General features: G+C 42.4%; 1 protein-coding gene across 1 annotated transcript in view; it reads left to right on the forward strand.

Annotated features, from left to right (window-relative positions):
* Positions 1-19,243, forward strand: part of PELI1 (pellino E3 ubiquitin protein ligase 1) — a 59,814-nt gene extending 40,571 nt beyond the window's left edge. Inside the window, exons 2-7 of the mRNA XM_045011039.1 lie at positions 5,777-5,921; positions 7,093-7,222; positions 11,414-11,515; positions 15,398-15,595; positions 15,703-15,891; positions 16,875-19,243. Coding sequence (XP_044866974.1) covers positions 5,851-5,921; positions 7,093-7,222; positions 11,414-11,515; positions 15,398-15,595; positions 15,703-15,891; positions 16,875-17,441 — 1,257 coding nt within the window. The 5' untranslated portion in view covers positions 5,777-5,850 and the 3' untranslated portion in view covers positions 17,442-19,243. The remainder of the gene's footprint in view (positions 1-5,776; positions 5,922-7,092; positions 7,223-11,413; positions 11,516-15,397; positions 15,596-15,702; positions 15,892-16,874) is intronic.
* Positions 19,244-23,595: the final 4,352 nt, after the last annotated feature.

The raw sequence follows: 23,595 nt of genomic DNA on the forward strand, positions 1-23,595 counted from the left end.
ATCCTTCAACTCGGAGATTGGCTGGCCTAGTGGATTCTGTCCTAAGACAGTGGAGCTCCACCGTTTCAGATTACTGTACCTCCTTTTTCTTGCCTACCCCTCAATCTCACCTCCCTTTAAAACGTTTTGCTAACAAAATCAGACATAAATACAAAAGTGTCGCAGCACACTATTACTGAAAAATTGCTTCCTTTCGCCGTATAATTGTAAAATAAATCAATTGAAATATAAATATTGTACTTGTATTTCACTGTATAGTATATAGAGCAGCATAAACAAGTCATTGTATGAAATTTTAGTTTGTGCTGACTTTGCTAGTTCCTTTTATGTAACCTGTTGTAAAACTAGGCAAATATCTAGATCATTGTTGTACCCCCTGGAAAACCTCTGCATACTTCCAGGGGTACATGTACCCCTGGCTGAGAACCACTGCCCTGAGAGCTGTGTATTGCATATGTCCTGATGATGCCTTCTTTTCAAAGGAGGAAACAATAGGAGACTTTGAGAAGAGTGATGAAGCTTTCCTAGCTGAAAACATTCTCTTTCCAGTCTGATTAGTTGTTGAGCGTCTGAGAGACGAGATCACCTCACAAGAACCTTTACAAGCTTAGAAAATAGAAAATCACTTTCAGTTCCTTATTGAACTGTTCTAGATGGTAAAACTGAAGAAAGTTTTCCTGACATGAAAAAATTACTGACAAGGTAATAGGGGCAGGAGATCTGATAACTACTGAGTTTTCAGCTGCCTGTGCTGAAGATCTTGACTATCATCGTGCCAAGATAATTGATCTTTTAGATGTGAGATTTCAAGGAGAGTACTGAATTGTATCTCTTACATTAACCTTGTTTGACTCTTAAAGACTTACTTGTCGTCTTATGAAAGATTAAAAAGGCACATTATACTGATCATAGAAATGCAGGAAATCGAGAAAGAAAAGACTTATTAGATAAATCCAGTCTATCCTGCCAGATCAGGAAGGTTTCCTACAGTAAATCCTTAAGTACTTTGTCCAGTTCTAAATGATTGATGCAAATAGGCCTCCACCACTTCCCTAGAAGACTCTGTATGAGTGTAATTTTCAATTTTGTGAAATTCCAGTAAGACTGCTTAGAAATTTCATTGGAAGACTTTCTTTAGACATGATTAAGGTTCTTGCAGTTCTTGGTGCAGAGTCCACAAAAGGTCAGGGTAAAGGATTTCTTTTTAAAAAGTCATAGATGATTTTAAGAAAATATGATTATCTATAACACTAAAAACAAAGACAAACCTGACTCAGGCTTTGTCTATACTTTTCAGTCATTGGTGCAAACCCTCAGTGTAGAAATGACTTGCACTAGTGTGAATCATGCTAGAGGAACTGTAGGGGCTTAAACCAATATGGCTGAAATTCCAGTGTAGAGCATGCCCAGGTTTCATTGCAAAGGTTGCGGGGAAGAGACATATTTAGAGCTGATATAAATGGTAGTGTCATTTCAAAAAATTGGGTGTAATTACATGTCAAGGGGATAGTGTCACAAGAAATGCAACTAACAAGGGCAGTGAGATGGTGCACGAGGAGGCTGAAGGCCTCCCCCTTGGCTTCCTTAGCATGAGTTACACCCACTTACACTGACTTACCCATGTGTAACGTATGTCAACATGTATGCCACCTCTGAATTTGTCACTGAGGGCCTGAGCTTTGTAGGTACTTGACTTTGATTGGAGTTGTTGGTGTTCAGTATGTCTGAAAATCAGACCTTCCGTGTGCAATTGACAAAAGCGTATAAGCTTGAATTTAGCATAAAAAGCTGGAGGATTTTAGTTCAAAAACATTCATGCAAATTACTGCCTTCCCCTGGCAGTGGAGGAACAGTTGTTCCCATGATCACAATAATTGGATTTGTAATTCCTGAATTTTCCCTGGGGGAATAAAATCTTAATATGGTTGTGTACCCACAAAGTCAGTTTGGTTTGGATTCCTCTTAGCTTAACAAAAATGAACTAGGGCATGTTTTTAGATTTAGGTGTGAACAAAATCTTTTTGTATTGTGGCTTCCAAGTTAAAAGATAACTTTCTTTAGCAGTCTGAAGTGATGCATCAAAAGAGGCTGTTGTCCTGGCTGAACTGGTGTTTAACATGAAACGTGGTCCACCATTTTGGTCAATGGTAGGAGTCTCTTTGGTCTCTGTTCTGTAGCGCTCTTCTCCAGAAAGAGGTTGCTTGGCCATCTGTTTAGGTAATTCTTTAAAGAGGTTTATTCTCCTCTCAGTGTGCATGTGTAATTCCCATTACAGCTAGTGGAAGGCAGAGGGTCAGAAGCTGACCTTGGGGCTAGCAGCTGCATTTTTCCAGGGCACTCCACAGAACAAATAATTTATGACCTGAAAAATAGCAAGGGGAGAACATTCCAGACCTCTTCACACCAAAACCAAAACTGCTCTCTCTCAGATCTTTTCCCGTATCCTCTGGTCCTGCCAGCATGAGGCAGCTTTAAGTATACTGCTCAGTACTCTTACAAGTAAGCAAGGCACAATACCATTAAAATCTTATTTACCACCCCATTTTATTTACCAGTCTAATAATTTTCACTAATGGGCAGTACTGCAGATTCCATAGCAGTTAAATGACTGAGGAGCAAATGTCAAGATTTTAATGACTTCCAATGAGCACTTCAGAAGAAAAAATGCAAAGTGCAGACTATGAAATGTTATCGCTAAGGCAAAACTGGCAGTATGCAGAGAAGACTGAACTTTGATCTCTTCTGCAGCCTCTGTTCTTCCTATCTGCATTTTACAAATGGGTTAATCATTAAAGAGAAGACTAGAAATGTAGGGGTGTCGTTTTTTACTTTTAAAGGCGACGAATAGTTGCTTGTAACATGCTTTTGCCCAGGCCAACATGGAGGTAAATCCATTTTTATATTGAGCAATCCTTCAGTGTACTTGCACGGAGAAACACGAGAGAAAGCAAAACAGGAAATGCTGTTACTGCAGTTATGGCTAACAAAGATGATGGTGACAGGCTGTTGTCATAAGCCCATGTGCTTCAAGGCACCCAATACAGGCCCAAACCTACAAGCTCGGAGTGCATAGGCTGTATCTTGCTAGTGAGCCCCATCATAGGGGAAGATGTGGCCCCAAGGATTCCTCGGTAGTTTGTCTCCAGTGGAAGTGTGCTGCCAGGGTGTAAGAGCAATCCCACTGGAGAGCAGAGCTGGTGTGTAGGCACAGTGTCTCTCCATGGTGTTGGCTTTTGCATTCCTGGACTCAGTTCACCCTGGATGGTGTGGGGGGCTGGTGATCTGGCTTGTTGATGTGATGTTTAGGTAAGTACTGTTCAGTGAGTAAGGGTTTCAGGACTGAGCCCTAAAGTTGTAGGTTATTTTAAAAAGAAATCTTCCTTTTAATCTTTTGAGATAACAACAAACACTCCCGACATGCCTGTACTAACTTTGATCATCAAACCAGCAGGCAAGTTTTCTTTCTGGGTTTTGACTTCATTGCATAGGAATTCCTAAGGCATTGTGGCCAATAGGCTCAAACCTAGGTGCCTAAAGTTAGCTCCTAAATCATGCTTAGGCTCCTAAATAAGTGCCCTGATTTTCAAAAGGTGCTGCGCACCTGTAGCTCCTGTTGAAGCTAATGAGAGCTGCTGGTGGTGCAAATTACTTAAGCATTTAAATTTGAAATGTGTTTTGCCCTCAATTCTTTGGTCTCCATAATTGGAGGATTGACTCTTTCAGTATATTACTAGATATGACCCCGTGTTACTGGGCTGTGTGCAGGCAAAAATCAAGTAATGGATTTATAACCTTACCTTAATATTTTTCAATTATTTGTATATATGGAGAAATGGACTGACTTTAATTTGACTTCTTACTCCTACCTCCAAAATAAATAAATAAATACTGGATACATTTCTCAATCCCAATTACCTGTAACATAACTTATGACAAATAGCAACAGGTGACTTGTGGGACTAGGTTAATTGGTCTTAATATCAAGGGCATCTAAATATTTGCCAGTAAACTGTGAAGGGCACTCAAAGCTTTGGTTAGGGCCCAATCCTGCATTGGTGAGCATCTCTTGTTAAGTGCTGAACACCTGACTCCCATTCAGGGTTCATGGTGTTTTGCAAGAGACACTAAATGGCTACTGTGAGTGTGTTCAAACAAGTCTTTAATTTAGCTGGATTTGTAGCTACTGTGTATGTATGTTCTACTTTGGGTCAGTTTTCCACCCTGTGTTTCAGATTAAATATTCTGTCATTTAAAATGTTTGCCTTCCTTAGTATTTTTTTCAAGTGAAAGATTTAGGGTCTCACCTGGGTCAGCTTAAAGACAGTGTGGTCTAGTGGCTGGAACATGGGACTGTGAACCGGAACACATGGGTTCTACACCCAACTGTGCTGCTGACTGGCTTTCTGCAAGTCATTTAATCCACTCTGCCGGAGTTTCCCCATCTGTTAAATGCAGATAACGGTTCCCTATCTCAGGAATGTGAGGATTGATTTAGGATTTGTAAGGCGCTTTTAAACATGTGAAATCCTGTGCAAGTACCAGGGATCCTATGTGCTACAGTAATGCAAATAATTAATAATAAATAAAATAAATGATTAACACTAAGTTGTTTTGCTGGGATGGGAAGATAAAAGAGGTTGTTGCTTGCACAAACACCTACATCAAGTGCGTGAGTTGTTGCGTTGAGCTAGCATAGGTTAGTGGATTGAGTTTAGCATGCGGAACTCTTGAGTTCAGATCCTTCTTCTGTCACTCACTTTCAGTGGGGCAAGTCACTTAACCTGTCTATTTCCTTAGACGTCCGAGACCTGTACTACTGGAAATGATTCTTACTAACAGATGTGGGAGAGTACACAATTCAGGGCATTTTCTGCAAGTAACAGGCTGTTCACTGTGTCTCCATTCATATCCCCAGTGTGTTCTGTCCAGAAGTAGCTCTAGTGAATAAGTTTACTGGAAGGGAAATTTGCAAAAACACATTTTAAGGTAATTTTAGAGAATCCATGGTAAAACAGTTGTGAAATTTTAATCACAGGTAGTTACACCAGAAGTCAGGTTCTAAGAATTAAACTCATCCAGTCTGAAGACAGCAGCAATACCAGGTGACCTGTGTCCAATCAAAACTCACTGTAGTGTCAAATACTTGCCCTTAACTGCTCACAATCAACAGCGCAAGAATTATTATTCAGCAAATAATTTTGACTCTCAAATATATTTGATAAAACTTATGTGCTTACGGACAATTAATGATCAAAAATATGTTCTTTAAATTCTTTAAATATATTCTTCATTCTAGTCTTCTTACTAGTCAACCTCCTTTCTTGAGGGTCTACCCCAAAGTATCACCAAGCATATCTAGCGCAGTGCTACACCACTTATGTTAAATAATCAGGAGAGGTAAATGAAAACTATTGCAGATCCATTCTGCCATGGCAACATTAGACCCTATTACCACACTTAAATTAGCCTCTTTATAGGCTGTATTTTGGTGATTTCAGGAGTTACTTGAAGGCAGTCTAACTGGAATTAGTGTGCGCTCTTTTATATACTGTACATGGCAGAAGCAATTATTCAAGACAAACTGAAACATTGGAAAACAGTGTATACGAAAAGATTCCGCTGCTGCAGCAGGTCAGGCAGACCAAAAGATAGACACGTGGTATATGGTTATACTGAATGTGCAGGCTCACTTAAGCCATTGTGCATAGCTGCTTTGCAGACAGTAACTAATTTCTTTGCCATCTTGCTAATATGTTTTACCTTTATTATTTTACAGGAAATAATGAAAAAAGTCTGCTAAGGCTCTTGATCAGAGAACTGGAATCTGAGAAGAAGTCACTAACTAAGCTCATGTTTTCTCCTGATCAAGAAAATCATCCATCTAAAACACCAGTAAAATATGGTGAACTGATTGTATTAGGGTAAGTGTCTTGTTTAGCAATGAGCGCATAGGAGCGAGGTCAAATGTTAGATTACTGCAGTGCTTCTGCAATGAAAAATAAGCCAATCATGTGGGGCTTTGATAGGGCTTTGAACTGTTGTGTGAAAGGTCTGGGTTTGATTTCCATGCCAGGCGAGCTATGTGGCATTAAACCCCCAGCATACTAATGACCTCTTCAGAGATCCCAGTCTGTGGCTGGAAAGACAGGATCTTTGATAACACAGAAGGAAATCCTCCTTTTTAAAGTCTTGTCTAGACTAGGATAAACAGGGTTTTATTAAAAACACACTAGCTAACGTATTTTAGAATCCTAGTGCAGACTAGGCAAATTGTACTATAACACAACTAATCAATGTGATCTGTGGGGGCTGCTCCTGTCCACAGTAGGGTGTTAACATGTTTTAACAAACACACTTTATGAAAACATTTTTTCTCCTAGTCTAGGTAAGCCCTAAGTAGAGGAAAAGGGTGTGTTATTTATCTGAGATCACCTCTGCAAAAATAGTCCTTTTGCGGTGAATGTTTCTCATCGGAGCCTGCTTCTATTATACAAGCAAATTATTGAAGATAAAGCTACTTGCAACCATAAATCTTACACATTTAGCAGTTTAAGGCTTGCTTCTGCTCCCTTTGAAGTTGGTGTGAGCAGGATTGGGCCCTAAATGTGCATGCGTGGTTTTCTCCATCTGTTTTTCCGACTGCACCCTTTAATTCTGGTATCAGAAGCGTAGCCGTGTTAGTCTGGATCTGTAAAAGCAGCAAAGAGTCCTGTGGCACCTTATAGACTAACAGACGTATTGGAGCATGAGCTTTGCATCCAACGAAGTGGGTATTCACCCACGAAAGCTCATGCTCCAATACGTCTGTTAGTCTATAAGGTGCCACAGGACTCTTTGCTCCTTTAATTCTGTACACCCAGAGAGATGTCTGTATACCATAGTCATCTATTCTCAGGCTTATAGTTCTGTGCAGCTTTCCAGCTGCTTTTTTTTTTCATAATACATTAGTTAATTTCCACAAAGACTGTTCACAGTGAGACTTGGTTTTTAGATCTACAACACAATAATTGTTTAGCGATCGGTCCAAATGAATTTAAAAACCATTATTTATTTCTTCATATATTTTATCTTACATAATGGCCTTTTTCACAGGTATAATGGCTCTCTGCCAAATGGAGATCGAGGAAGAAGGAAAAGTAGGTTTGCTTTATTTAAAAGACCCAAGGCAAATGGGGTGAAACCTAGCACTGTGCATATTGCCTGCACTCCTCAAGCAGCAAAGGTAAGTTGGACAGCTTGTTAGTTGTAGGCCAGATTCTGCTCTGACTCCAGTGTAAATCTCCTGAGTTCAGTGTAATTACCCAGACATCGGAAGCATCAGGCCCTGTGTGGGAAACTGTTGGGAGGTGTCTATCCCAGGCCGTTGGTGCCTTTCACTTAATGAAAAAGAAACCATTTAACACAAACAAATCCAGTGCCCAGTCCTTACCACGTAACACAAATAACTACTAAGAGTTAAGCTGGTCACATAAAACACTTTGTTTGGTCTTCCTCCAGAGCATGCTACCAAGGTGTACTTCAGATTTCCTGTTTTCTCAGGCTGTGTAACTAGAGCTAGGTCTGTGCTTCACGTGGAGCTGTGCTTCCCACGCTCCCTCACTAGAGCACTCAGAGTACACTTGCTACTCAGTCCGCTGGTGGTGGTGGTTGGCCACAGATGGGGCATGGGGTGAAAGGAGCTGTGTTTCACAAAAAGTATTGCAAGGGGCTTAAAATCAAGTGCAAGATTCTCCCTAGGAGGGAGAGAGGGGAAAGCTTTAAACCCAGGAACAAGCACCGATGAAGCTTAAAAGTGTAAAAGGTGATTCTGACTGGAGCTGATAACTACCGTGTCTGGGCTCCAGGCACACTTGCACTGGAACTAATCCTGCCAGATGCGGAATATTTTCAGTGAGCTGGCAAGTGCCTGCAGCTCCCACTGAAATCTAGGGGAACTGAGGATGCTCAACAGTCTTGCAGGAGGTATTTGGCACATTTCAGATTCAGGCCCATGACTAAACAAATTGGAGCCAATGCGGTCACACGCTCAGGTGTAAGGGCTATAGGATCCGACTCTGTTAATGTCTCTAAATGCTCTGACAATGGGAACTACCAGTTCATACACCTTTAGCTCAGGGAATTGCATCAAATAGCTGAGTGCTTTTTTAATTTGTGAGAAGTATAGAAGAGGGGTTTGGTTCTGATGCTGTAATTCAGTTGATGTGCTCACAGCTCCTAGTCTGAGTTCACTATTTCTCCAGCTTCACAAGTACTTCATTCGCAAGCAGACTATGAAGACATACTTGTTCAGTTATAGACAACTAGCCATTGTTTTGCAAATCAAAAATGACACACACCTCCAAAAACCCCACAGCCCTGGCTGACAAACTGAAAGTTAATGTATTTTGCTAGATAGCTTGCATCCTGTGTTGAGTAAATTTCCATTTCCTTGCTTTGCTAGCAGTACTTACTGCTTTTCGTCCAGGTAGCTTACTAATCACCCCATGATAGCACAGTGACTAAAAGGGCTGTTAAAATAAACTCCGCTTTTTTTCCCTTTTGCTGTTGCAAAAGGTCAGAATGGGGAGGTTTTTACTAGCAATGCATTTGTATTTTTAGCCTTTGCCATGCTTAATCATTCTTTGCATCGTTTGTGTCTAAGCCAAAGTGTGTCTAACACTAGCCATGACTAATGTGTCTGTCACATAACGTGTTTCTTGTTGCAGTGTGGTGAAGGGACCAGTTGGGTGTGTTTTATTTTTTAACTCCAGTGTCTGAACAGGTTTATCACTGCAGTGACACACCTTTAGCAGACTTGCACCTGTGAGTTTGTGCAGTCATCAAGCACAACAGAAGGCTGGCTATATTCCTAGACCTGAGCATAGTGTTTGTATCCTGCCCACCAATGAGGGCCGTACCAAGCTGCAGCAGGAAATCCTGGAGGGGTTGGGACTCAGAGGCACCACCCCTTCTAGAGTTCTGTAGATGTGCAGGAGGCATGTACGCCATGTGCCATTCTCCAGCATGGATTGTTCCCCCCAGGGCTGCTAGGAGGGAGCAGTCTTGCGATTCCCAGATTGCAGTGACTGACTGGAACTTGAGAGGTGTGGGGTACATGGTAAAGAGTGCTTTGAACCCTCACTCCCCACCCTCCACACAAGAGCCTGGCATAATGTTTGTTGTAAGCTGCATAGCTTATTTGCTATCTCTACAGTAGAGCTCTATTGCAAGGTGTTGCAGAATTACTAATCTGCTGGGGGAGCACCTCCTTATGAGGAGAGGATAGTATGTACTTTCTTCCGCACTTGGCTAACTCCACTAGATGAAGTGGAGGAGAAGGATCAGGGCCCCAACACTTGTAGCAGTGGTAACAAGGGACTGCAACTGTCAGCGGCCATTGAGAGGAAGAATTAAACAGGGAAGGCTCCTTCCACACTTATGTCTGTATATACCCCCGGAAGTCTGCCCCAGAGATATTGATGTTGGTGTCTTGCATAGCCATGTACTGTGGAGAGCATTTACCTAATGTCTTATTTTGATTACAGTAACTCCTCGCTTAACGTTGTAGTTACGTTCCTGAAAAATGTGACTTTAAGCAAAACAATGTTAAGCAACTCCAATTTCCCCATAAGAATTAATGTAAATGGGGAGGGGGGCGGTGTTAGGTTCCAGGGAAATTTTTTTCACCAGACAAAAGACTAATTTTATGTTTATATTTATATTTATATTTATATATATATATATATATATATATATATATATATATATATATACACACACAGTACAAGTTTTAAACAATTTAATACTGTACACCACAATGATGGTTGTGAAGCTTGGTTGAGGTGGTGGAGGCAGAGAGTAGAAGAGGGTGGGATATTTCCCAGGGAATGCCTTACTGCTAAATTATGAACTAGCACTCAAGGGTTAACACATTGTTGTTAATGTAGCCTCACACTCTACAAGGCAGCACAAATGGAGGGAGGAGACAGCATGGCAGACAGAGAGAGACACCCTGTGTGTTAGGGAGTTGTGCATTGCCCCTTTAAGTACGCTGACCCCACTCTAAGTACATTGCCTTTTTAAGTAGATCAGCAAGTTGAAACAGCAGCTGCTGCCAGCAAGCTCCCTCCGTCCTGAGCCCTGTGGTGCCCCCTTCCCTCCCCCCCATGGAGATGGGGTAAGTGCAGGGGCGGCTCTAGACATTTCGCCACCCCAAGCACGGCGGCATGCCGCGGGGGGCGCTCTGCCGGTCGCCAGGAGGGCGGCAGACGGCTCCGCAGGACCTCCCGCAGACATGCCTGTGGTGAGTCCGCTGGTCCCGTGGTCCACTGGTCCCGCGGCTTTGGTGGACCTCCCACAGGCACGCCTGCGGGAGGTCCACCGGAGCCCCCTGCCGCCCTCCCGGCGACCGGCAGAGCGCCCCCTGCAGCATGCCGCCCCAAGCACGCGCTTGGCGTGCCGGGGCCTGGAGCCGCCCCTGGGTAAGTGGGAGGGCAGGAGCAGGAGGAAAGGGACACACTGACATTAGCCCCTCTCTGCCCCCAGCAAGGAGGCGGCTCCGGGGAGCAGCTCCAAGGCAGAGGGCAGGAGCAGCACATGGCAGTGAGGTGGGGGGACAGCTGAACTACCAGCAGCTGATAGCCTGCTGGGCGGCTGCTGCACAGGGAACTTACGGGAGCGGGGGGCTGCCGATCCACCCTGGTTCCAAGCCCTCACCAGCCAGCTGCAACAGGCTGCTCTTTCAGTGGATAAAGCAGGCAGCTGCCAAACAATGTTATAAGGGAGCATTGTGCAACTTTAAATGAGCATGTTCCGTAATTGATCAGCAACATCATAACATTAACCGGGATGACTTTTAAGTGAGGAGTTACTGTACTCCGCACTCTTGATCATGGCTTGAATAAATCTCAACTCTTTGTTCCAAAGCTGAATGGTATTTGAAATAATAACTAAGTGAGTTGCTGGTGATAGTAAAAAAAACTTCGAATTTTCTAGTTCGGGGGCCAAATTCAGCTCTCATGGATTTAGTCTGCGTTCTGTGAGCAGCACTGATGCTTTCCATACTCCACTCACATTCTTTTTAGGGTGCCAGGTCTGGGAAATCTGAGTTCTGCAGTTTTTACCAAGATATCCTTGATACCTTTTTAAAATGCAAAACCTCTGGATTGCTAAACCCAGACCATTAAATTAAGACTCTGATGGTTACTGTGTGAGTGTCATGTTTAAAATCCGTATCTGTCTACAGCTAAGCCACATAATTTTTGTGCCTTTTTCTTGCAATCTTTAAACTTACAAAATCACATGAGCATTGACTTGTCACTACTGTAAGTCTACTATGTTTAACTTGGGTTGTTCCTCTTTGTCAATTGACTAGTGTTTGTTTTCCTTTGTGATGCTCAAATATTCTTTATTTTTAATTTTTAATTTTCTATAGGCAATAAGCAACAAGGACCAACATAGCATATCATATACCTTGTCTCGGGCCCAGACGGTGGTGGTTGAATATACACATGACAGCAACACTGATATGTTTCAGGTATGTAAAGCATGTGCAGTATATATTTTTCTTTCCATTATAAGAAAATAGCACAAGACATGCTCTTGCTCAATATTTTTTTAAGTGTTTGAAGGTGAAACATGTGTTTGTGACTAATCTACCAGGACAAGGAGCAGGATTCTACTCTTCATTCTGCCACAGACATCCTTTGTGTCTGTGACCAGTCACATAACTCGTCTGTCTTCTATAAAATGGAGAGTAAGGGATAACTGTCTCTCAGGGGGAGCCTGAAGCTAAGTTTATGCTTACAAAGTGCTTTGCGAATCAGCCACTAGTAGGTGCAGTGGAAATGCAAGTGTGTTATGAAAAAACAGCACAAACTTTTTCAAGGAAGTCTAGTAATATTTAAGAGTGAATTCTGTACTGTGAAATGTTGGCATATAGGGCCCACTTCTGATACACTATTGTAAATCTGAAGTCAGTCCATTGCCTTTAGTGGAGTCTGCATATACAAGCAGAATTGGGCCCACAACATACTTCTAATATCTCTTATAGCTTTCCTCAAAAGGAAAGGGTTTTGGTTTTTTTTTTTTAAATGAGGGTTTGTTCCTTCTCATCTCCAGTGACTGAATCCTGTGTTGAAGTTAAACTAATTTGCCACGACTGAGCTACCAAAAATGGTTGTATTAGAACATAAGTGCAGCCATACTAGATCAGACCAAAGGGCCGTCCAGCCCAGTATCCTGTCTTCTGACAGTGGCCAATGCCAGGTGCCCCAGAGGGAATGAACTGAACAGGTAAACATCAAGTGATTCATCCCCTGTCGTCCATTCCCAACTTCTCACAAATAGAGGCAAAGGACACCATCCCTGCCCATCCTAGCTAATAGCCATTGATAGATCTATCCTCCATGAATTTATCTAGTTCTTTTTAAAACCCTGTTATAGTCTTGGCCTTCACAACATCTTCTGGCAAGGAGTTCCACAGGTTGACTGGGCATTGTGTGAAAAAATACTTCCTTTTGTTTGTGTTAAATCTGCTGCCTTTTAATTTTATTTGGTGGCCCCTGGTTCTCGTGTTATGAGGAGTATATAACACTTTCTCCACACCAGTCATGATTTTATAGACCTCTATCATATTCCCCCTTAGTCATCTCTTTTCCAAGCTGAAAAGTCCCAGTCTTATTAATCTCTCCTCATACTGCAGCTGTTCCATAACCCTAATCATTTTTGTTGCCCTTTTCTGAACCTTTCCCAAGTCCAATATATCTTTTTTTGAAATGGGGCGACCACATCTGAACGCAATATTCAAGATGTGAGCGTACCATGGATTTATATAGAGGCAACGTGATATTTTCTGTCTTATTGTCTATCCCTTTCTTAATGATTCCAAACACAGAATCATAGAAATGTAAGGCTAGAAAGGACCTCCAGAGGTCATCTAGTCCATCCCTTTGTGCTGAGGCAGGACCAAGAACTATCCCTGACAGGTGTTTATCTTACCTGTTCTTAAACTTCCAATGACAGGGATTCTGCAACCTTCCGACTCTAGTCCAGTGTTTGACTATCTTCACAGTTTGGTTAGCAAGTTTTTTCCTAATGTCTAACTTTCCCTTGCTGCTGCAGATTAAGCCCATTGTCCTGCCTTCAGTGCACGTGGAGAACGATTGATCATCATCCTCTTTATAACGGCTCTTAATGTTTGAAGACTGTTCTCAGCTCCCCCTTCGTTTGTCTTTTTCTCAAGCTAAACATGCTCAGTTTTTTAACCTTTCCTCGCAGGTCGTGTTTTCTAAATCCTTCATCATTTTTGTTGCTCTCCTGTTGATTCTTTCCAGTTTGTTCACATCTTAAAGTATGGTTCCCAAAACTGAACACAGTACTCCAGCTGAGGCATGACCAGTGCTGAGTAGAGAGGAACAATTACCCTCAGTATCTTAGATATAACATTCCTGTTAATACCTCCCAGAATATTAGCCTTTTTTGTGACTGCATCACATTGTTGATTTGTATTCCATTTCTGACCCATTATAACCCGCAGATCCTTTTCTGCAGTATTACTGCCTAGCCAGTTATTCCTCATCTTGTATTTATGCATTTGATTATTTTCCTTCCTACCTTTCTTCCTTGCACTTGTGTTTCTTGAATTTCATCTTGTTGGTTTGAGACCACTTCTCCAAGGGCATTTTGAATTCTAATCCTGGCTTGCAATCCCTTCCAGCGTGGTGCCATCCACCGATTTTATAAGCATACTCTCCTCTCCATTATCCAAATCATTAGTGAAAATATTGAATAGTGCGGGACCCCACTAGATGCAGCCTCTCTGTTTGATAGTGAACCATCCATAACTACTGAGTGTGATTTTCTTTTTTTTTCCAACTCGATACCTTATAGTAACTTCACCTAGACCACATTTCCTTGTTTGCTTATGAGACTGTCATTTGGGACTCTAAAAAGCCTTACTAAAATCAAGGAATATCATGTCTACACCTCCCCCCTCCACTAGGCCAGTAACCCTGTTGAAGAAGGAAATTGGGTCAATTTGGCATGATTTGTTCTTGACAAATCCATGTTGGCTGTGACTTATCACCCTATGATCCTCTGGATGCTTGAAAATTGATTGTTTAATTTGTTCCAGTATCTTTCTGGAATTGAAGTTAGTCTGATTGATTGGTCTATAATTCCCCAGATCCTCTAAAGAGGGGGAACAAATAAGCTATCTTCGTAAAAATGTTCTTCAGGCAGGCTTCTTTCAAATCACCTGTGGCAGTCCATGTGGACTGATGGGTGATCCTGCCTAGAAAGCAGAGTAAATGTGATAGAAATATATTGACACCCCACATCCCCTACAGCAAACCCCTCCCTCTCCCACAAAAAAATACTCAGAGTGCTTAGTCTCCTTTCTCTCACTTTTGCAGTGTCCATTCTGCATAGCAGTAAATTAGATATAGTATAATCCACTATACCATGAAAATTGGGGCAGAGGGATTGTCTGTCAGTTCCATAAATGGGTATGGAATTGGAGAGCTCAGGCAGCAAGTTGTTGAATTCAGTAGCGCCTCAGTCATTTAGATCTGGCTATCTGAATGTCCTGGATGGAATGAGTAAAAACTTCCCTGTACACTCTTCAAGCATTGTAACAAGTCCAGCTGACAGGGCAATCCGTTTTATGCAACCCCACTATAGTCAGGCATGTTGAATGGGTCTGCACTGAAGGCATAATTCAGCCAATTGTTTGCAATCAGAAGAGGGGGAACAACCTTGTCAGCAAATGCACTGAAGGTAGATGTGAACTCCCACATTAAAATAAGACCAAAAACGCCGTATCACCTGTGGGCAAACGCTTTTCAGAAAGCAGTCACTTCATAGCTGACCTCTCAGAGGAAACTTGCACACCTTCAAAAGGCAAGCCTGGGAATTTAAATTCATAACTGTGCTAGACGCTAAGATCCATGGATTCCGAGACACTGCTTTCCAACCGTTTGTAACACACCCCACTGCCTGCCAACCCTTAATCGCCTACTTCTTTTTAAGTGGTCGTCTATAGCATGTGTGAATCCATTATGCTTAACAATCTGCTCCAGCTTGTATTTCGGTTAGCCACTTCTGTTACCTTCCCTAGAACTGAAGATGAGTTCTGTGAAGCTCAAACTCTTGTAGTCTGCACTAACAGAAGCTGGTCCAATAAAAGATATTACCTCACCTGCATTGGTCCCACTTTGAGAGACACAATATGGCTACAACAACACTACAATAAAATAAGAGGTGGAATAACTTACCAGTTCAGAGGGGGCTAGGGTCTCAGGTGGTAAAATGCCTTTAGTCTCTGAAAGGTCATGGTTTCTTCTTGACCACTTTAAAATGTTATGTTTAAATATTTTGTACTGTAGCTTCTAAGTCATGTGTGTTCTTCCCTCCTCAGATTGGCCGGTCAACAGAAAGCCCTATCGACTTCGTAGTGACAGATACGGTTCCTGGAAGTCAGAGTAATTCAGATACACAGTCTGTACAGAGCACTATATCAAGGTTTGCTTGCAGAATCATATGTGAACGGAACCCTCCTTTTACAGCAAGAATATACGCTGCAGGATTTGACTCCTCAAAAAACATCTTTCTTGGGGTAAAGAGACACTTTCTCTTCCCAGCTCACTGCAGGCTTATATTTAAACTAGTTTATACCTCAGAATTTCAGATGAATGGAAGTTCTGTCATTGTCATTCCTCATAGGAAAAAGCTGCCAAATGGAAGACATCCGATGGACAGATGGATGGGTTAACCACAAATGGAGTTCTTGTTATGCATCCGCGCAATGGATTTACTGAAGACTCCAAACCAGGGGTGTGGAGGGAGATATCTGTGTGTGGGAATGTGTTTAGCCTCCGTGAAACCAGATCAGCTCAGCAGAGGGGAAAAATGGTAAGTGTAGTGAATAGCACTTTATGCTGCATGTTTGATACAGGTACATTTTTTAAGGCTGTACCTAGGGCTACATAAGGGCCAGAGAATGCTTGAGTGACTTAAACAGTATAGCGCCTTACTCTGTATTTAGTCACATTCATTTTAGTCAATGCTCATGGAGTAAAATGCTACCCAACCTTAGTAAGACTGAACGATTTCGGGCCAGATTCTGCCATTTATTGCATGTTTACACTGCTGTGCTAAACTTAGTGGCCCAGTCTAGCATGTTGGTCTGTGAGCAGTGGAAGCTTTGCTACATCATGATGTGGGCTTTTTAAAAGTTTTTAAAATTATTTCCTAACCCTCCCTTTTCACTTGCATCTTTCTTCAAGGTTTTCTCATGGGGGGGCAGGGGAAGAGAATTCCCACAGTTCTTTGGCTGTTTCAAAGTCTAATGTAATGTAAACCTTGCTCTAGAAAGATTCATGAGATATAAAACCAGACTTGTCTTGTCTTGATGTGACTTTTTCCTGAGTAAACATTTTTTTTAAATCAAATGTTTTACTTGTTTTAAGTTGTGGTGCATTGGTTTGGGAAGGATGGTGCGTGTGTGTGTGTGTGTGTGTGTGTTTGCATACATTACTACTAACTTAAGACTAATGTTGCTTGCTCCCATGGCAAACTAACGTTCTTTAATTGACTTAGCTGGATACATGATCAGGAAGGAGCTGATGATAATTAGGCATATGGGTGCTTTTGGTGGCTTCAGTTTTAGGGTCCCAAACTTGAGACATAGTTAAAGGTGCCTGATTTTCAAAAAAATTCTGAGCACCCACCCTCTAAATATCAAGCTCTTTCATGCATCTCAGATTGAGCACCCAAAATCACTGCTAGTTGAAACTCTTGGCTGGAGCTCCCTAGCAGGGTTTTACAGTTGTTTTCTTCAAAATTTATACAGTCAGTTTGAGTAACTTTGTGATCTCTATGCATTTCCATCCCAGGTTGAGAATGAAACCAACCAACTCCAAGATGGCTCATTAATCGATCTGTGTGGAGCAACGATGCTGTGGCGTACTGCCGAAGGCCTTTCACGCACTCCTACGGTGAAGCACTTGGAAGCTCTAAGACAGGAAATAAATGCCGCCAGGCCTCAGTGCCCTGTAGGGTTTAACACATTAGCATTTCCTAGTATGAAGAGGAAAGATGTTGTCGATGAAAAGCAACCATGGGTGTATCTCAACTGTGGCCACGTACATGGCTATCACAACTGGGGAAACAAAGAGGAAAGAGACGGGAAGGATCGAGAATGTCCCATGTGCCGCTCTGTTGGCCCCTATGTGCCTCTGTGGCTTGGATGTGAAGCTGGATTTTATGTAGATGCAGGACCTCCGACTCATGCATTCAGCCCCTGTGGACACGTGTGCTCAGAAAAAACAACTGCATATTGGTCCCAAATTCCTCTTCCTCATGGTACTCACACTTTTCATGCAGCCTGTCCGTTCTGTGCACATCAGCTGGCTGGCGAACAGGGTTACATCAGACTCATTTTCCAAGGACCTCTTGACTAATACACGTGTCACCAAGGACTTCATTAAATTTATAAGCTAAGCAATTCTGATTTTAAACAAACTGTCTATTTCATATTCTCTGGGCTTTGACAGTTTGCATTAAAATGAAGATCTTTTTTGTTTTGTTACAGCAGCTCTAAATCCCTTTCTAGATGAGGAAAAGCCTGGAAGCAACAAGATAGATTATGAGGAGGAAAGGGAAAGTTCCCATCTTTGTTTAGTGTCTGCTTTTGGAGAGGGGAAGGGAATTTATGCATAGTGAAATTCAATGCCTTCAATTTAATATTTTTGAATGACATGCCCTTGGTGTTTAAAAGTTGCTTTTTTGTATAACTGAGGATAAATATGGTCAGTTCAGAGGACATTAGTTTACAGCTTGGATGCAAACATTGTAAAATATAGCAACATGTATATTAACTTTTTCTATTTATCTTTATTATTGAAATTATCTTATGGCATTTTGATAGAGGAGCAGCATGGTGGTAGTGTGTTAAATCCATTGACTGGATGCATAGAATAGTTCCTGATGGGGAAGGTTAGAAGAAAACTGTAGAAGTACCTTTTTAAAATCTGGAGTACTATTGAGTTCTTAGAGTAGTTGAATGCTTTTTAAACAAAATTAATGCAAATTAAATTGGTGTAAAAATATGCTTTAACCTCACAAAAGATCATTATGATGGACTTTTTCAAATGTCTGTCCATTGGGTAGGACTATAATAAAAGAACTGGTCACAGGAAAACATTTACCTTATTCTTTGAATATGCAATTTTAAACTAGGTTAAGGATTTGTCTCCTTCTGTTAACTACTCTTTTGTTTACCATTAGCAACGTTTGAGGGTTTTTTTTATTTATTTAAACAACAAAAAATGAGCAGCCAAGACTCATCTGTTCTTCACTGTTAGAAAAAAGCTGTGAATTAGCCAGAAAGCTGAGTGTTCAATTTTAAAGAAAATTATTCGTTCTGCTTTTAATCTAACCCCTTAACCTGTATGCGGGATGGGTAGGTGGCACACTGGCTCCATACGCTTTGCCTTTCAGCTCCACAGAGCTGGGGACAAATATGCATTTAGGTGACGACAAATGAAGACGTTGCAGCCTTGGAGCTAAGATGTTTGCCCACATCCCCAAACCATCGTGTAAATTGGCACAATTGTCAGGCTGTGCTCAGGACAAGCTCAGATTGAGATTGAGTTGTATTCATGGCACTTGAGGTGGAAGAAGCTTGCAGAAAAGTTATTCACACCGTGGCTGATTTTAAGTCAGTTTTTAGTCTCTCTTTCAATATCCCTGCCCGCAAATGCTCCCCTTTCTTTGCCCTTCAGCCCCCCCAACCAATCCCTTACCAGAAAAGGCCAATGCATTACATGGAGCCTGAGGCTAATCCACCATGCTTTGTGACAAATGTTCAAATAATCCTTTTAGGATCGAGGTAAGCTCTTTTTTTTTTTAAAAACTAGCTTTTTAAACTGGTTTCTCTACTTTGGATTGGAAATATGTACTGTGTAAACGTATAGTATCAAATTCCTGTACTCTGTAGCATAGCTTTAATTTATCCTATCACAAAGCTGTTCTGAACTTTCCTTGGTAAAAACAAACTGAATTGTGTTCTTTAGAACTCATGAATTATTTACTTCAACTGTCAAGAATTCTTTCTCCATTTAAAAAAAATATATATATATTGTTTGGTTCACTCAGGAAATGTATGTGTCAGGAAACCTGTATTATACGTTCAATTAGCTGTCATGTATAAGTAACTGCTGTTACTCCATTTCAAAGAAATATAATTGATTTTTGACATTTTTCAGGTTTCATGCATTAAGTAATGAGACTTATGCAACAAGGAATCCCTGTATTGTAGTTGTTCTAATCATTTATATTCAGACTATATATACTGTAGTTTAATTTTTATTTTCAAATTAATTTATTCAAACTATGTGAGTAAACACTTTTCAAGAATAGAAATGACAGAGTTGCCTATTGCTCTGTTGGATTTGGTTCTGCTCATATGGAAAAGATTTAACGAAGATGGAAAGGTTATGGTACTTTTTAAAATGACTGTTCAGAAAATATCTCCTTCACTTTAAGCATGTTAGTTTCACTTGTGTTGAGAGCAGAGAGAGATGATGAGATGACCATCAGGGGTTTGAGATTTGGCATGTTCATGGCTTGGCTAGCCCCCACCCTGTGGAGGGGGTCTCCTTCCAAATTTTTGGCAAGGAGGGGAAAGAGTGATGATTACTCACCATCTTCCCTCCTTGGCACTTAATTCAGAAGAGGACAGTATGGGCGGTACAGCTCTGCACTACACCCGGACTCCAAAGTGGAAATCCAGGCAGAGGTAAAACAGCGTACCTCCCTCTGCATCTCCTTTTTGAGGCTGATAATTCTGACAGCTCCAGTGCCTGTGCTAGTTGGAGCTGCTTCAGTATCACCTGAGGGGGATGAGGTGATCTCTCTTGGGTGTAGTCATGGTCCAAACATCACATGGCGTTAGAGATCAAAACCAGCCCCTGAAATGTCTAACTTGCAGCCAGTGTAGGTTATGTTGTGCACAGTTGACATGAAGCACCAATCAGTGATCCTGCAACCACATTCTGTGCAGGCGTAAGATTGAGGGACCTTAAGGTATAGCCTGATCCCAAAGCCCATTGAAGTCAGTAAGCTCCTGTTGACCTCAGGCCTTTAGCGTGCATTATGATAGTCTGATCTCAAAGTGACAGAGCCAGGGATGGGTAGGGCAAGATCTGCATCTAACCGATGTCGTTACATTCTCCTGAATCCTGACTGTTGCTGCTCCCTGGGCGTGTCTCATTGCTTCTTACTTACCCAATGTGGTCCGAGTAAAAACTAAAATAAAGCCTAATTACAGCAAAACCAGCTTTTAAAATAAAACTGTGATGGGTTCCACCTGTTCCACCAGCCTGGGCTCCCTTATACTGTCCTCCTGAGCCAGGCCCTTAAGCTTCCTCCAGCACACTCACAGGTAGAGAGACACCCAGCTTCAGAAAGACACACACTGAAATCAGCTCTGCATAGGAAGGCTTCAGCTAAGGAACTGCCCAGATACTCAAGTGCACCACCCTGCCCCTGAGTGGAAACCCAAAATTGCATCGTCTTGCACTTTGTTTTCCAGTGCCATGTCTTTTCTCCCCGTCCCTGCCCCTGTGGAAAAATACTGGTATTCTATCATGGAGTCCAGTACCAGGTGACATGATCACATGACCTGCAGTGCCAAAAGCCATTTGTAGTATCCCAGGAAGGTGAGAGATTAGCATCTTCAAAGACCTATTGTTCTCCCTAATGGTCCATTGACTGATCCCTAGCTAGTCAGCCAGACTGATTGCATTCTGTCTGCACCTGCGGAACACCCACCAAACACTTCTGTAGTACAGATGTATAGTCCATATTCCTAACTTCAGATACAGAAATGATGCATGCATGCATACAGATGGGTTATGATTTGCTGAATATGATTATCCTTTCCAATGATCTCTCATGACTTATGCACAAATCATAGTTTTGCTATAATCCTATTATAACAACATTTCTATGAAGAATATGGTGTGTAGTGTCACAACAACAAAACTCTCATTTCCCACACAATCAAGAAGGCTGATTGTTCCCTCTAGTCTTGATTCTGGTGCTGGCAGTGAGGATATGAAAATCGAAGGAAACTATTAAAACAGGAGCATTAATAATTTGAAGACGTTTGATATTAAATCCCTTTGCATAGGTACCTTTTTCAAAATACATTCCAAACCTTCCTATAAAGGGAGCTGAGGGCGACACGTTCACCTTTGGTGGTGTCTACACTTGCAGCAGCATGGAGGATACGTGTAGCTATACGCTGCAGTGAAAAGCAGGCAGTAGCCACACAGGTATGTAGCTACACATGGCAGTGGGGAAAGGCTCCAGCCATGGGACACTACACTGCTAAATATAGCAGTGTGGACAAGAGAGGCACTGCTTGGATGTGGAGAGAGCCCTGTGGGCCCTGTGGTTCTGGCATGTCTTTACTTGCCTGAGCAGTGCCTCCCCATCTATGCTGCCATTTATACCTCTGCTAGCTAAGTGTGCAGTGTCTGTGCTCTATATGCTGCCATAAGCATCAGCATAGCCTTTGTGTTGAGACAGCAGCAGGTTTCTGGGAGAGAAGCTGGCAGTGGGAGCGTTCACGATCACAGTAACGCTTACATATGCAATGAACTTTCATGTGTTTTGTTTGGTGCCATGAATGTTACACGTTGGCAGCAGCTTAGTTATGCCGATAGCTTTAAGAAGATCACGTTTTTATCCACACTGCTCGTCTGGTCTTGGGAGAAAATACTTCCGAACGAGGATGAGAACTGCAGCCTGGGTAGAAAAAACGCTTGCAGTGCATCCTTATATTAAATCTATCGGAGACCCTGCAATAAGTTGCATGCTCTTTCCAACCTCCAAGAGTGTTGGCTTTTGCCACTCCTGTTCATATAAGCAGGCAACGTGTTGACATGTGTCCTGTTCTATAACACAGGATTCTTGTATGCTTCAGAACAATGAAGCAGATGATGCAGTGCCCTAAATCTCATGCCTGTGAACCAAAACCTAGTTGGTTGCTCTAATTTTAGATGGAGCAGCCTTGACTGGTCTCTTTAGAGTCCTTTCAGAAGGCTTCACATTGTCCTTTAGAAACCAATTTCTTAAGGTTTCACGTGCTGTGTAATCAAGTTGTAAAATGAATGTGGAATTAGACCTGATTCACTGGGGGTAAGAGTTTCATAATATATATATGGAGATATACCTATCTCACAGAACTGGAAGGGACCTTGAAAGGTCATCAAGTCCAGTCGCCTGCCTTCGCAGCAGGACCAAGTACCGTCCCTGACAGATTTTTGCCCCAGATTCCTAAATGTCCCCCTCAAGGATTGAAATCACAACCCTGGGTTTAGCAGGCCAATGCTCAAACCACTGAGCTATCCCTCATCCCAAAAAATGCCTAAGTGATTTAGAAGCCTTCAAAGTGCATATAGGCACCAAGTCCCATTGACTTGAAATGAGATTTATGCTCTGAAGTCATGTGGGCACTCTTCAAAACTTTACCCCTTGGTGCCTTGGTTCTTAACACAGTTGGCTTGGAGGCGAGGGAATGCCTTTGTTAGGGCATGTCTACACTTACTCCGGAGCGATCGATCCAGCAGGGGTCGATTTATTGTGTCTAGTGAAGACGTGATAAATCAACCCCTGAGCGCTCTCCTGTCCACTCCAGTACTCCACCAGAGAGAAGCATAGGCGGAGTCGATGGGGGAGAGTCAGCAGTGGTGTCTTCACTGTAAGTACATCGACTTCAGTGATGCTATTTTCATAGCTGAAGTTGCGTAACTTAGACTGACTTAGCTCGCACCCTGTACACCCCCCCCCCCCCCCCCGCAATGTAGACCAGGCCTTAGTAACAGCCAATGGAGTGTTGTTGTTAAGGGTATGTCTACACGGTAATTAAAAACCAGCAGCTGACCCGTGCCAGCTCACTTGGACTCGTGAGGCTCCGGGGCTGTTTAACTGTGATGTTGACACTCTGGCTGCAAAGTGGGAGAGTCCCAGAGCTCTGCCTGAGCCCAAACATCTGCACTGCAGTTAAACAGCCTCTTAGTCCATGCCCTGCGAGTCCAAGTCAGCCGGCATGGGCCAGCTGCAGATTTTTAACCACAGTGAAGACACATGCTTAGTTTCATTTTTGGTGTTGTGTCCCTAAACCAATCCCTGATGCCCATCGCTTCTCGGCCTCATGGCTAAGATCAAGTAGTCTCTTGGCCTATCCAAGGCCGTGATCAAGTGTCTTGATGTTTTTGGTCTTTTGGCCTCGAGATGAAAACCTTGTCTGAGGCTCAAATTGTGTGGGTCAGTGGCTCTGAACCTATTCAGACCACTGTACCCCTTTCAGGAGTCTGATTTGTGTGTTTCTAGAGCAGCGGGGCAAACTCCTTATAACCTTACACTCAGTGCCCGTATGCTTCTAGCCTGCTGCTGGGGAAAGTGGGGGAGCCTTCCTCTGGAGTTGCAGCTGTTGATTCCTCTGAGGCAGCCAGGTAGCTTAAAGCATGTGGGAACTGGAACTGAGACCCAGCACACTCAGCCCTCTAGGGGCCAATGAACATCCATTACACAGGACCAGCTTTT

The sequence above is a fragment of the Mauremys mutica genome, chromosome 3 (genome assembly GCF_020497125.1).
Source record: "Mauremys mutica isolate MM-2020 ecotype Southern chromosome 3, ASM2049712v1, whole genome shotgun sequence".
NCBI lineage: Eukaryota > Metazoa > Chordata > Testudines > Geoemydidae > Mauremys > Mauremys mutica.